Source organism: Sinocyclocheilus grahami, unplaced genomic scaffold (genome assembly GCF_001515645.1).
Source record: "Sinocyclocheilus grahami isolate Dianchi unplaced genomic scaffold, SAMN03320097.WGS_v1.1 scaffold107.1, whole genome shotgun sequence".
NCBI classification, from domain to species: Eukaryota; Metazoa; Chordata; class Actinopteri; order Cypriniformes; family Cyprinidae; genus Sinocyclocheilus; species Sinocyclocheilus grahami.
The window spans coordinates 1,315,209-1,327,042 of record NW_015505286.1 but is presented as its reverse complement, the minus strand read 5'-3'; the positions used below and the strand labels follow the sequence as shown (position 1 = coordinate 1,327,042).

The window sequence follows — 11,834 nt, the reverse complement described above, 5'->3', positions numbered from 1 at the left end:
ACACACACACACACACACACACACACACATATATACACATATAGCTTATATAAATATATTAATTTATCTTCCTTTTTCTCACCATCAACATGAAGATCCAACAGTCAACGGAGCCAGCCAACTGTTGTGGAACATTCTAAAATAATAGAATATCATTCAGTTACTCCTGGAATAAGAATATGACAACACAGCATTTGTATTAGTAACTTTGTTTTATAAAAGCCTTATAAATCTCACCTTGTTTTTGATCAGCTACCTCATCTATCTATCATCTGATTAAATCGTTATAAAAAAAAAAAAGCTGACTTGACATCACCGTAGATTAAAACTTTGAAATGATCCTAAACACTACGTGACGCTATGTTTAGTAAGATAACGTTTGCTCCGCCCACTTCCGGCTTGACGCTGCTGGCCTGGCGCTGCTGTCCTGAGGCTGCTGTGACGTAAGGGTTCTGAGGTTCTGCAGCTGGAGATTATTGCGTTAATCAGATGTTGTTTTAAATGTGTGCTGAAACAAATACCGGAAAAGATCGATTCGCAGCTTTTGAGAATCGATATCAAATCAACGTTATTTAAAAAAACGATTAATCGAAAAAAAAAATTTTTTGCCTAGCCCTATTTATCAAGCAGTAAAAATGCCACTTCCCGCACCCAAAACAAGGTGTCTGTGGATGAGAGTCCGAAGCAAGGACTGGTGAGACAACATTTGTCCTGCAAAATTTCACAGATGATGAATGGAAGGAGAATTTGAAATTGACACGACAGTCATTTATGACACTTATGATTCAACAACAGCAGCTGTTTTGTGCGTCATACATCATTACGCCATTTCTACGTCATTGCACGTGCATAGCTCTCCAGTTTCGGTTTTCAGTCTGATCAAGTGTTTACATGTCCTATCGAACAGAATGAAATTTCAGTTGGATTTGGCCAATTCATTCCAATGTGACTTTTATTCGGACTGGGCTACTACTCCAATTTTCTATTACGAATTTATTGACGAATAGAAATTTTAAAGCAGTGGTTTCCAACCATGTTCCCGAAACCCCTCCAATGCAACACATTTTGCAAGTCTTCTTATTAAAACACACCTTATGTAGGTCACCAGCTAATTAGTAGAGACTCCAAGGCTGTGTGTGAAAACCGCCCCCTATACCCTCATTCACTATTCCCTACATTAGGTCACTAATTCAGGAGTGAATGAAAACGAGTGAGTGAATTTGGACACTGAGTGCACCAGAAGGACTGCTGCTTTTGCATAGTTGGTGCTTGCTGTTTAATAATCATTTGAAACTGGCAAACTAGCAGCTCCAGTAGTAAGATTAAAGGATTTATCTTGAAATCTGTCACAGAAAATGAAAATATGTACAAACCCTAATTAAACAATTTAATAATCAATTTACAATGAATTTATACCCGTGTTGAATTAACCTGTACGCCATGGATGAGTGCTTTGTAATATGAACAGATTGATTATTCAGCTGCGAGCGCCATCTTCTGGCGCAACGTGGGAATTAATTCGCCGCGTGACTCTCACAGTGCATTATGGGTATTCTCTAGCCGTTGAGCTTGCACCAGTTGTACACTTGTTTTTCCGGTGCATTGTGGGATTGAAAGAGTGCACAGGAGAACGTCCACTATGGTTTCAGACACCAATAAAAATGGCTGTCCCCTCAAATAGTGCCCTATTTAAAACTAAAACCACCAGTTTGTGGTGATAAGTCACTGTTTTAATGAGTGAGTCAGTCATTCATTCAACCAATTTGTTCAAATGGATGATTCATTCATAAATGAAGCAAGGGACTGAATCATTGGCTTACTTGATTCATTGGCTCTTCTCAGTTCATTTGTAAACAGCTACAAAAAGTATTTATAAAAGGGGGTGGATTAGTGCTGTGATTGACTTGCAACAGGTATGTTTTTTTCATCCAGTGCTCTTAAATCAATTGTGCAAAACAGGGTTGGTGGGCTTTTATTTCCTTACAGGCTCAGGCTTAGGCTTATATATACATGCAGGCTTTCTACAGGTACCCTGGCTGCTGCTCGGTAAATGTGAATTCATTTTTACAGCATTGACTAATTAAACTTCTAAAGATGTCTTCAGGGAGCAATAGCCCTCTCTAAGAGTGGGTAGTAAAATAGCTGTGTTAATCTTCTTAATAAAAGTTAGATTAGGGGGTTGGGCTTTAGACCGGCGTTTATTTCTTTTTCTTTTTTGCACTGTTATAACTTGACTTTCTAGACTTGTATATTAGCTAGCATGCTCATTTCAGTAAACTTTCCCTGAAACTTTTTTCTTTGGCTCAAATTAATTCAGGGTTTATACTACATACTGTACAAACATATATTTTCTTCTATTGAAGTTTGAGACTACTAATGAAATTGTTTTATTATCATTGTTATTATATTTAAGGGATTTTACTCATTTAAGTTTGATTTTCAATTGTTTTGTTAAAAATTATATAATTGACATATGCTGTCTTGTCTGTTCAGGAACTACTGCTCTTTATCTGTTCCTGGGCATGCATCCCGATTTGACCAGTAACTACCCCAGTAAGGAGACCTTTGAAGAAATCCAGTTCTTCAATGGCCGAAACTACCACAAAGGCATTGACTGGTATGTGGTGATATTGTGAAAGAAAATGTCTCCTCCATACTTAACCAACTTCGGTGGTTGCAGTCTCCTTAGAATCATGCTTGATTTAAAGCCCCACCCCGACATATGTTAGTTTTAAGGTTGCTTATTTGCTAGTGTGCGCATGCAAATAAACATTTATCAGATTGAAAACCCATTCATACCAAGGACAATAACTTTAGCTATAACGTTTTAATTCTATTAGAATAGGGAAACCCACAACACAACTATATAATAGTAACTTGATAATGTCACAGAGGAACAATATGGTTGGAATCACTTTCGAAACTTTTTTTTTTCCAGCTGATGAATGATAAAAACATCAGCGTTTAAAGTGGCAGGCATCAAAACTGCGCCATGTGCGTATAATGAGCAGAAGTTTTAATGTGTTGATTTAGACGCTAATATAGTTCTGTCAGGACCACTATCGTCAGAATGATAGATACTTAGCATAAAGTTTGGTTTGGCGGTATGGTTCTGTTCTGGGCAAAAAACCTCCCTGCCCATCCATGCAGCCTGTCATGAATGAGCAGGGAGAGCAGCAATAATAACCCCCCTAGGGTTAACAGAACAGAACAATGCAGATATCATTAATGTACTCAATGATATTTAAGTGTAACACTTTATTCAAGATAAAGGAGTCTGATTAGCAAGGAATATCAGAAAGCTAAGTCCTGACTGTGGCGAAAGGTGGAGCTGGGGATGGAGGAGGGTAATTTGCTCCGAAGCAAGCTAAAAAGCTGCTGAATAATACTGAATACAGCTTATATAGGAATGCCGCGATAGGTGTCGTATTCCTATAGGTAGATGTGATCAGCTGAGAATCAGCTAATGCAAGCTATGGCAGGTGTGAATATAGCAATCGCACTCTGGTGCGGACCAAACAACCGTACCAAGACCCAGCTGAAGAGGTGGTCTCGGTCCACTTCCAAACGAACTCTGGTATGGTTCGTTTAAGGTGTGGATATGACCCGACCTCAATCCGACCCAATTGAAATCACGCTCAGAAACATGCAGCTCGCACATGTAGTTCTGTTGTTTGCGTTTCAGTGGCTTAAATCACTTGTTTTTAAACCACCATGCTTAAAAATGCATGCAAATTAGTTTTTGTGACCATGGCGCACAGAAACATGATGTGAGCGCGCTAAATAGGCTAAAGCTTGCCGCAGAAGTTACCATGAATATGTTGGGGGGGGGGAAATAGTAAAGAGATTTTTGAATTATTTATTTATTAACTAGTGTTTTCTGAGTCAGTGTCGCAAAGATGAAGTTGACGGTCATGACTCGTCATGTCCTCATTGGACGTGCCTTTAGTGAGAAATGCATCTTTAAGGATTAATGATTAATGGATTAACGATTTGAATTATTTCGTTAAAGTAGTAATTTAAAGGTTTCTATAGATAGTTTTTGTGACCATGGCGCACAGAAACATGATGTGAGCGCGCTAAATAGGCTAAAGCTTGCCGCAGAAGTTACCATGAATATGTTGGGGGGGGGAAATAGTAAAGAGATTTTTGAATTATTTATTTATTAACTAGTGTTTTCTGAGTCAGTGTCGCAAAGATGATCCTGACTCGCAATCTCATCATGGACGCGAAAAGAAATGCATCTTTGCGGATTACATTATGAAAGAGTTTTTTTGGATTTGAATTATTTAGTTTTGTGGTCATTTAAAGCTTTCTATAGCTAGATATATTCATCATGTCTGTAAGGAAAATATTCGCTAAGTTTCGGTTAATTTTTGTGAAGCGCTCCCGTTCTACACCGAGACGGCAAGCGCATCCTATTTGTTTTCTTTATTTTACAAAAGCATAATGTTTTGTTGATATTTTAATTGCACACAAATAAAATAGACCCTTTACAGTTCCGAACGATGTATTATTCTTACCTGTATGAGCAAAAATGACAGCGTATTTAATTTGTTTCCACTGATGTCCTGAAGCGTGCTTCAGCTTCCGCTCTCTGCACAAACAATCGGATATGTGCCTAACAGAGCACATTTATTTTGGTTAAATGTTTAAACTAACATTGTGATATGCTTTAAATATTTTATCTATAGATTTTATTTTGGCAAGTCGTACTTCCCTCAGAAGTGTGGACTAAATTTAATGAAATGCTGTTTTGTTTTTGTTTTTTAATGCTAGGTACATGGAGTATTTCCCTCTACCCTCCAACACTAGCTCAGATTTCTACTTTGAGAAAAGTGCCAACTACTTCGACTCAGAGGTCGCGGCCCGGCGAGCAGCTGCTCTTCTGCCCAAAGCCAAAATCATCACCATCCTTATCAACCCGGCTGACAGAGCATATTCCTGGTATCAGGTCAGTATCTAAGTACTCATGTGTCATCCAGTCACATCCAGGGGCAGTCAAGGCCATGATGCCTGCTCTGGACCCTAGATTAGATCTGCAAACGGGAAAAAATACAAAAGTACAGCCAATGAAAAATTTCCTTTTTAAATGGAGGCATTTCGATACTGTAACTATTTGGGTAGTATGGATGGAAGAAGATGGTATAAAAAATGATGTACACCCACACATTTACATTTAGCAGCTTATACAAATTGTGTAATTGTCTGTTAGTCTCTTAAGTCAACTACAAGTAATTATATTCATTCCTTCATGCAGAATTTCATTACCTCTGTGAAACTGGAGTGATTTTTAACATGTATGGCCCACTTCAGGTTCCTCATAGCCTTTCAGTTGAATTGAGATTTTGATTTTGACTTCTAAAAGTAAAACTTTTTTCTGAAACATTCCTTTGTGGGTCTGCTGCATGTGTTGATTCATTGTCATGTTGAAATGTATCCTCAACTTCATGTGAAGTTGAGTCAAATGTAGCTTCAAGGTTTTTTTGGGGGGGATTTTTTACACATGGCTTCATGTTCATCTTAAGCATTATTTGATATAATGTGGAATCATAGTTGCAGTTATGTTGGCAATCTGTACAAGTCATTATAAAATTTACATAACATTAAGTGTAAACATTTGTAAAATTATACTGCCTTTTATCTATTAACATCTGTAAAATTCATCATCTGTATGTTCTAGTAATACAGGGAAAAAATACATCCTTAAAAAGTCTTAATGTCATTAAATATCTTGGAATGAAAAATATACTAATTATGTACCATATTAATTATGTGATTATTTTACTTCAAAAGTTTGTAATTTACTTAAGTAAATATGATCACTGCATGTTTAAAATTAAAAAGACTGCACCTATTTTGCATTCTATGTGCTCACAGTTTCAAGCTAAGAAGACCTTACTTTTTTGCCAAGCCGTTGCATATGATCTATGTAATGAATGATGATAAATGTTGGGTACACAATAAGCTGCATGCGGCATTTAATTCAACATAAATCTCTGCCTGCCCCGTCACAAGAAAACTCTGCAGAATACTCAACCTAGAAATAAAATGCACTTCAGCGGGTGTACTTACTTTTTCACAGCACTGTATTTTTATCACAAAAATGTATATTCATTGTCTTTTGCTGTTTTCCAGCACCAGAGGGCTCATGATGATCCTGTGGCTCAGAAATATACATTCCATGATGTCATCACTGCTGGCCGGGACATGCCCATCAAACTGAGAGTCCTGCAGAGCCGTAGTTTAGTGCCCGGACTTTACGCCACACACCTACAGCGCTGGCTCACACACTATCACCCCAGTCAGGTATTGAGCTGAGTTTGTGTGTGTCCATAGGCTCGTTGTGCATTTGAGGTTGTTTCTGTGATTTATATGAACCATTTTGTTTCTTTTCAGATCCTGGTCCTGGATGGACAGATGCTGAGGACAGAACCAGCTTTAGTGATGGACAAAATCCAGAAGTTTCTAGGCCTGACAAATACGCTCAACTACCACAAGATCCTTGCGTAAGAAGCTTGTCCCCAAACGCTCAAAGTTTCTCATTTCTCTTTTATGATTGATAATTAAAAGTCATTAATATTCAATACATTATTGAGCACCTGGAGTGTTTGGTTTAGAGCTGCTTTGAAGTGTTTCACAGTAGTCTCCTCGTCCTGATGGATCCCCTTAATCTGACAGGTTCTCAAGGGTGCTTGTTAATTCCCTGCTTCTCTACCACCTCATGTACACTCTTTCTCTTTAGTCAACCCCTTCCACTTGTCTCTCTTTCTCTCTCTATCTGTCCTCTGTCTCATGCTGTTCCACATAACCTCATAAGCAGTAACATCTGTCAACCACATCTCTCACTGTACAGTGAAGATGGTTTGTCCTGTGGCAGCCCTTCTCAGGAGGCCTTGCTGTGCACCATCTGTTTATGTTCCCTTTTGATTAGGCTGATATTGAAACATTGTCCTGTTTTTGCTGCCTGTCCTTCATTTTGTCCCTTCCTTCCTGCTGCAGGTTCGATCCGAAGAAGGGCTTCTGGTGCCAGCTGCTAGATGGAGGGAAGACCAAATGCCTGGGGAAGAGTAAAGGGAGGCGATATCCTGACATGGACGTTGATGTGAGATTATGATTCTGGTTCACATTCCTGTCTTTTTTAGTTTGCTTGACATAACAAATTGTTGGGGGGGAAAGGAAGCTTAGACATTTTTGGTATATTTGACTCAAATCTCTTCAGTTTTCATAATCTCAATAGCAAAAACTGCATGAAATTCGATTAAAATTCGTTTTTTTGAAATACACTACCCTCTACCGCACACATTATGACAGACCTATAGAAAAAAATATTTGACTCTTTTTCTTTTCTAAGAATGGCTTAACTTGAAGTGATGTAAAAAAAAAAATTGGGGAAAATTTTGTTGCCATACGGCAACCGCATACAATAGTGGATCTAACTTAGAATAAGTGTAAGTTTACTTATAGTTAATATTTTTCCTCAGAAATGTTGTTTGTGTTGATTCAACTGGTGCTATTATAAGCTTTAACACAGTACTTATAATTGACACCTTATAAATACTTTCCAACAACTTTTAAGAATTTTACTAAATATTTATTTATAAAGTTTTTTCTATGAAGTAAAAATGTATATAATGCAGTTAATAATACATGTAAAAGTGAATACGTAAAAGTTAATACATTTTAAATTGTTGTTGTAAGTAAATTAATAAATCAAAACAAACTTAACTTCTCCCTCAATCTCATTTGCGTAAGAATAGTCACGTGACGAATCTGCATTTTGGTGGATAATAGACTTAATGATAATGCTTGCCTGTTGTGTGGAATAAAATTATGTTCCGAGTTTTTAACAACATACACGAACTGCAGAGAAATCTGGAGACAACGAAAAACTCAGATGAAGATATTAATGCCGTGCTTAATGATTCCGGACCCGGACAATCAGATAAAGGTGATCCACAGGACGCAGCCGGTTTAGCGGCACACTACTTTTATGCCGACCATTTACTTCCAAATGTTAGTTAATTTTCACAGAACACAACCTTTAAATAGATTTTAGAATATAAACTGTTTATCGTCTATTCAATGAGACTAAATAAAAAGTGTGCACCTCATTGTGCATTAACTTGAATCAAGCCCAACAAATTCTCCTTGATTTGCTTAATAAAAGCCTCCTTTGAGATATTTCATAAAAACTTTTTTGAGAGGTGAATATGTCATCATAACATCATAACAGTGATGTTTCCGATTTTTTTTTGTGGAAGTGACATGGACTGGTCCTTGTTTGTTACTGACACTACCGACAAGAGATGGCAGTCTGCCAGAAATCTCGCCACAGAAAAAAAACTGCATGTCATGTGACTTAACCAAAGCACATCATTGGCTAAACTAAGGTCTTCTCTTTCCAACGAAAAAATGAGAATGTTCTCTTAAAGACACAGTGGCAAGGAAAGGAACACTCAAAGTATGTTGTCAAATGGCCACACCATGCGGTAGAGGGTTAAAAGGTTGGTCATTTGTTTGTTTTTTTGTTTTTTGAAAGAGGTTTTTCATGCTCACCAACATTACATTTGTTTTATCAAAAATAAAATAAAAACATTTGTTTTGTGAAATTTTCACATGATGACAAACTGAACTTTTTAGTAGCCATTACTCCAGTCTTCAGTGTCACGTGATCTTTCAGAAATCATACTAATATGCTGATTTGGTGCTCAAGAAACATTTCTTATTGTCAGTGTGGAAAACAGTCCCACATATATTTGTGGAAACTGTGATTAATTTTTTTTGATGAATAGAAAGTTAAAAAGAACCGCATTTTAAAAATAATTATGATGTAACATTGTAAATGTCTTAACTGTGTGTTTGATCAATTTAATGTGCCTTTGCGGAGTAAAATAATAATTATAACTAATAACTATAATTTAAAAAAAAAGAATCATACTGACCCCAAACTTTGAACCGGTAGTCTATATGGTTAAATAAGATTTCAATGTAAAATAGAAAAAATAATAACCAATAAAATCATATAGCCTAGAATCTACAGTCTAATCAAGTCTAGACAGTATTCCTATGGGATGAAATTAGTCTCAAATTTCCTGTTGAATATTAAATTTTACTCCGAAATAGGTGTGTGTGTGTGTGTGTGTGTGTGTGTGTGTGTGTGTGTGTGTGTGTGTGTGTGTGTGTATATACAGTATGTACGTGTGTGTGTGTGTATCCAAAATAAAAGTTTGTGTTTACATAATATGTGTGTGTGTGTGTGCTGTGTATATGTATATATATATACAGTGGGTACGGAAAGTATTCAGACCCCCTTATTTATGTATGATTTATATACAAATATATTACATATATTTCTTAAATATATTCATGTATTTTTTAGTGTTTTATATATATATATATATATATACACAGTACACACACACTTATATTATTGTAAACACAAACTTTTCTTTTGGATGTAATTAATCTCATTATTAAACGATTTTACAGCCCTGATATATATATATATATATATATGCACACACACACACAAGTACAATTAACTTAACATTCTATAAGTCTGTTTGCGGCCCCCAAATTATTGTTACTTCAGGGTCATTCAGACTGGTGTATTTTCTACAAGGGCACAGCTTCAGTCAGATCTTTTAACAGACTATGATAAAGAGAGGCTCAGTCAGATGCCGAGGACCTTGATGTTACCTTGAGGCTTTTGGGCAGACACATCAAAGTTAATGAGGGGTGAAAGAACAGCCTGATGTGTCGTGGCTTTGCAGAAGCAGTCGCAGTAGCAGCACTCTTGAGAGAAAAAGCTGTACACAGAGGGGGACACTGTAATTTAACATGCATAGTCACAGTAGTGGCTTAAGGTTAATTTCTAGGCTGGAGGTGTTTGGTCTAATATACAGTCAAAAATGTTTAGCTGTTTAACATGAGGATATAAGCCATTTTAAAAGTAGATGAGTGATGCTGATGATGTTTAAATTAATGAAAATTTAATGCTGTAGAAAATTAGCATCGTTAGTCTTTGGTATCGTTGCCTGGTGGTTAGTGCACATGCTTTGGCGTACATTTCCTTTCCACTCTATACTGTTCTTGTCAATTAGTGACAAAAGGTCAAAAATAATTATAGAAAAAGCACTTTAATTTAAATAATCATTCTATACAAATATGTATTCATGTGCTCAGTAAAAAATATTCCTGATACAATAAGCTGATAATGTTTTTTTTTTTTGGTTATTGCTGATATTAACATTCTATACTATCTAGTGTAAGTAAATTAAAAATAAAATGCTGAACGGTTTAAATTCTAGAAGTGAATTTGGACATTACAACAATGTACATTATGAAATTAAATTGATGTTGAAGTGTTTTTTAAAAATCCAATTTAAGTGAGCATCAGTCAGTCTAATCTAAATGTAAAAATTGGGAAATTGAATAAATGCTAGACATTTATAATAAAGCCACACATAGCTTGAGCATGACTTTACATGTTCATTACATTTTGCAGAAAAACTGACCCATCCTCTTCCTCCACAGTCCCGGATCTTCCTGAGAGAGTATTATCATGAGCACAACATTGAGCTCTCCAAGCTGCTGTACAAAATGGGCCAGCCGCTGCCTAGCTGGCTTAGGGAAGAGTTGCTCCACAGCAGGTAACCTGAAGAGGGGGGTGGGGACACAATGGTCAGACTCGGACACCCCTCTTTCTGCTCTTGAGGGGACTCACCCTCTTGTCCACCCCTGTAAGCTACTGGCCACGGTGGTTTGTCAAGCCTCCAGCGGCTTTGTGGACCTTCAGTTCAGAGAACTGAGCTTCTAGAGGACAAGACAAAGAGGTAGCGAACGATGCGCTTAGGTGCACTAGTGGCTCTGTTCCATTTTGGAGAACAGTGATGTGCCCAGGACATAGCCCTGGGGTACACCCGCTACAATCCTTGGCTCGAACATGGGATCACAACGAAGGCTTCCAAAAGACATTCTACTTGTCTGGAGTGTTGAAGTACCAGGGAGACATAATGTCAGAACAAATGGACATGCAATATGGGAGAGGAGGGCATATATTTCTATTGGCGGAGCTGTAGGACATACACACAAGTCCGCAAGAGATAATTAAGTGCCAGGGTGGTACCTTAAAGTCAGACTTTCTTTGTTTTCTTGGTTAAATATTCTTTTAACACTCATTTCATGTGTTGTGTTGCACAACACAAGGCTGTTTGCCTTGTAGTTTCATTCTTCTGTTTTAAACGGTTTTTATTTCATAGGATATTGAGCCCATTCATTACAGCTGCACCCTCCGGGCTTAAAATGTGACATTTAAAGGTGAAATTTCATTATGATGTATTTATGGCTATTAGTTGCAAATCCACAGGACAGCTTAATAATGCGTGACAAATTGTGGTACTAAAACACAGATAAGCTACATCCATAATCAATGTGACTGTAAATATGAAACTGTAAAAAAGCTGGGTATGTTTTTGGCCCGTTGTATGTGCAGTAACTGCCTTAATGCAACTTTATCAAGCCAATTATGGATAATTCACTAAAGTATACAAGCTGATGTGTTTTGACAGGCCTCGAGGGGCTGATCTTTTTAATCTTAATTCGAATGATGAATGTCGAGAACTGGACCCATGTGTTATTTTGGCATTATATCACAAATCTCACTGGAGCATTAAGTAAGGGTATTGCAGTTTTAATAGTAATGCATAAAACCTGTCAGCCAATAATCCTTTTATCACCTTTTTTATCTTGTTTTAATGATTGTTTTACCCTTTTTTTCTGTTTTTATGTGATTTATTTAGCATATCACATCTAATCACTTTTCATTCAGG

At 37.0% G+C, this 11,834-nt stretch overlaps 1 protein-coding gene across 1 annotated transcript in view; it reads left to right on the top strand.

Moving 5' to 3' along the window:
- Nucleotides 1-11,628, top strand: part of LOC107588791 (bifunctional heparan sulfate N-deacetylase/N-sulfotransferase 1-like) — a 108,223-nt gene extending 96,595 nt beyond the window's left edge. The window contains exons 9-14 of the mRNA XM_016277027.1: nt 2,494-2,617; nt 4,780-4,954; nt 6,139-6,309; nt 6,400-6,509; nt 7,003-7,105; nt 10,540-11,628. Coding sequence (XP_016132513.1) covers nt 2,494-2,617; nt 4,780-4,954; nt 6,139-6,309; nt 6,400-6,509; nt 7,003-7,105; nt 10,540-10,659 — 803 coding nt within the window. The 3' untranslated portion in view covers nt 10,660-11,628. The remainder of the gene's footprint in view (nt 1-2,493; nt 2,618-4,779; nt 4,955-6,138; nt 6,310-6,399; nt 6,510-7,002; nt 7,106-10,539) is intronic.
- Nucleotides 11,629-11,834: the final 206 nt, after the last annotated feature.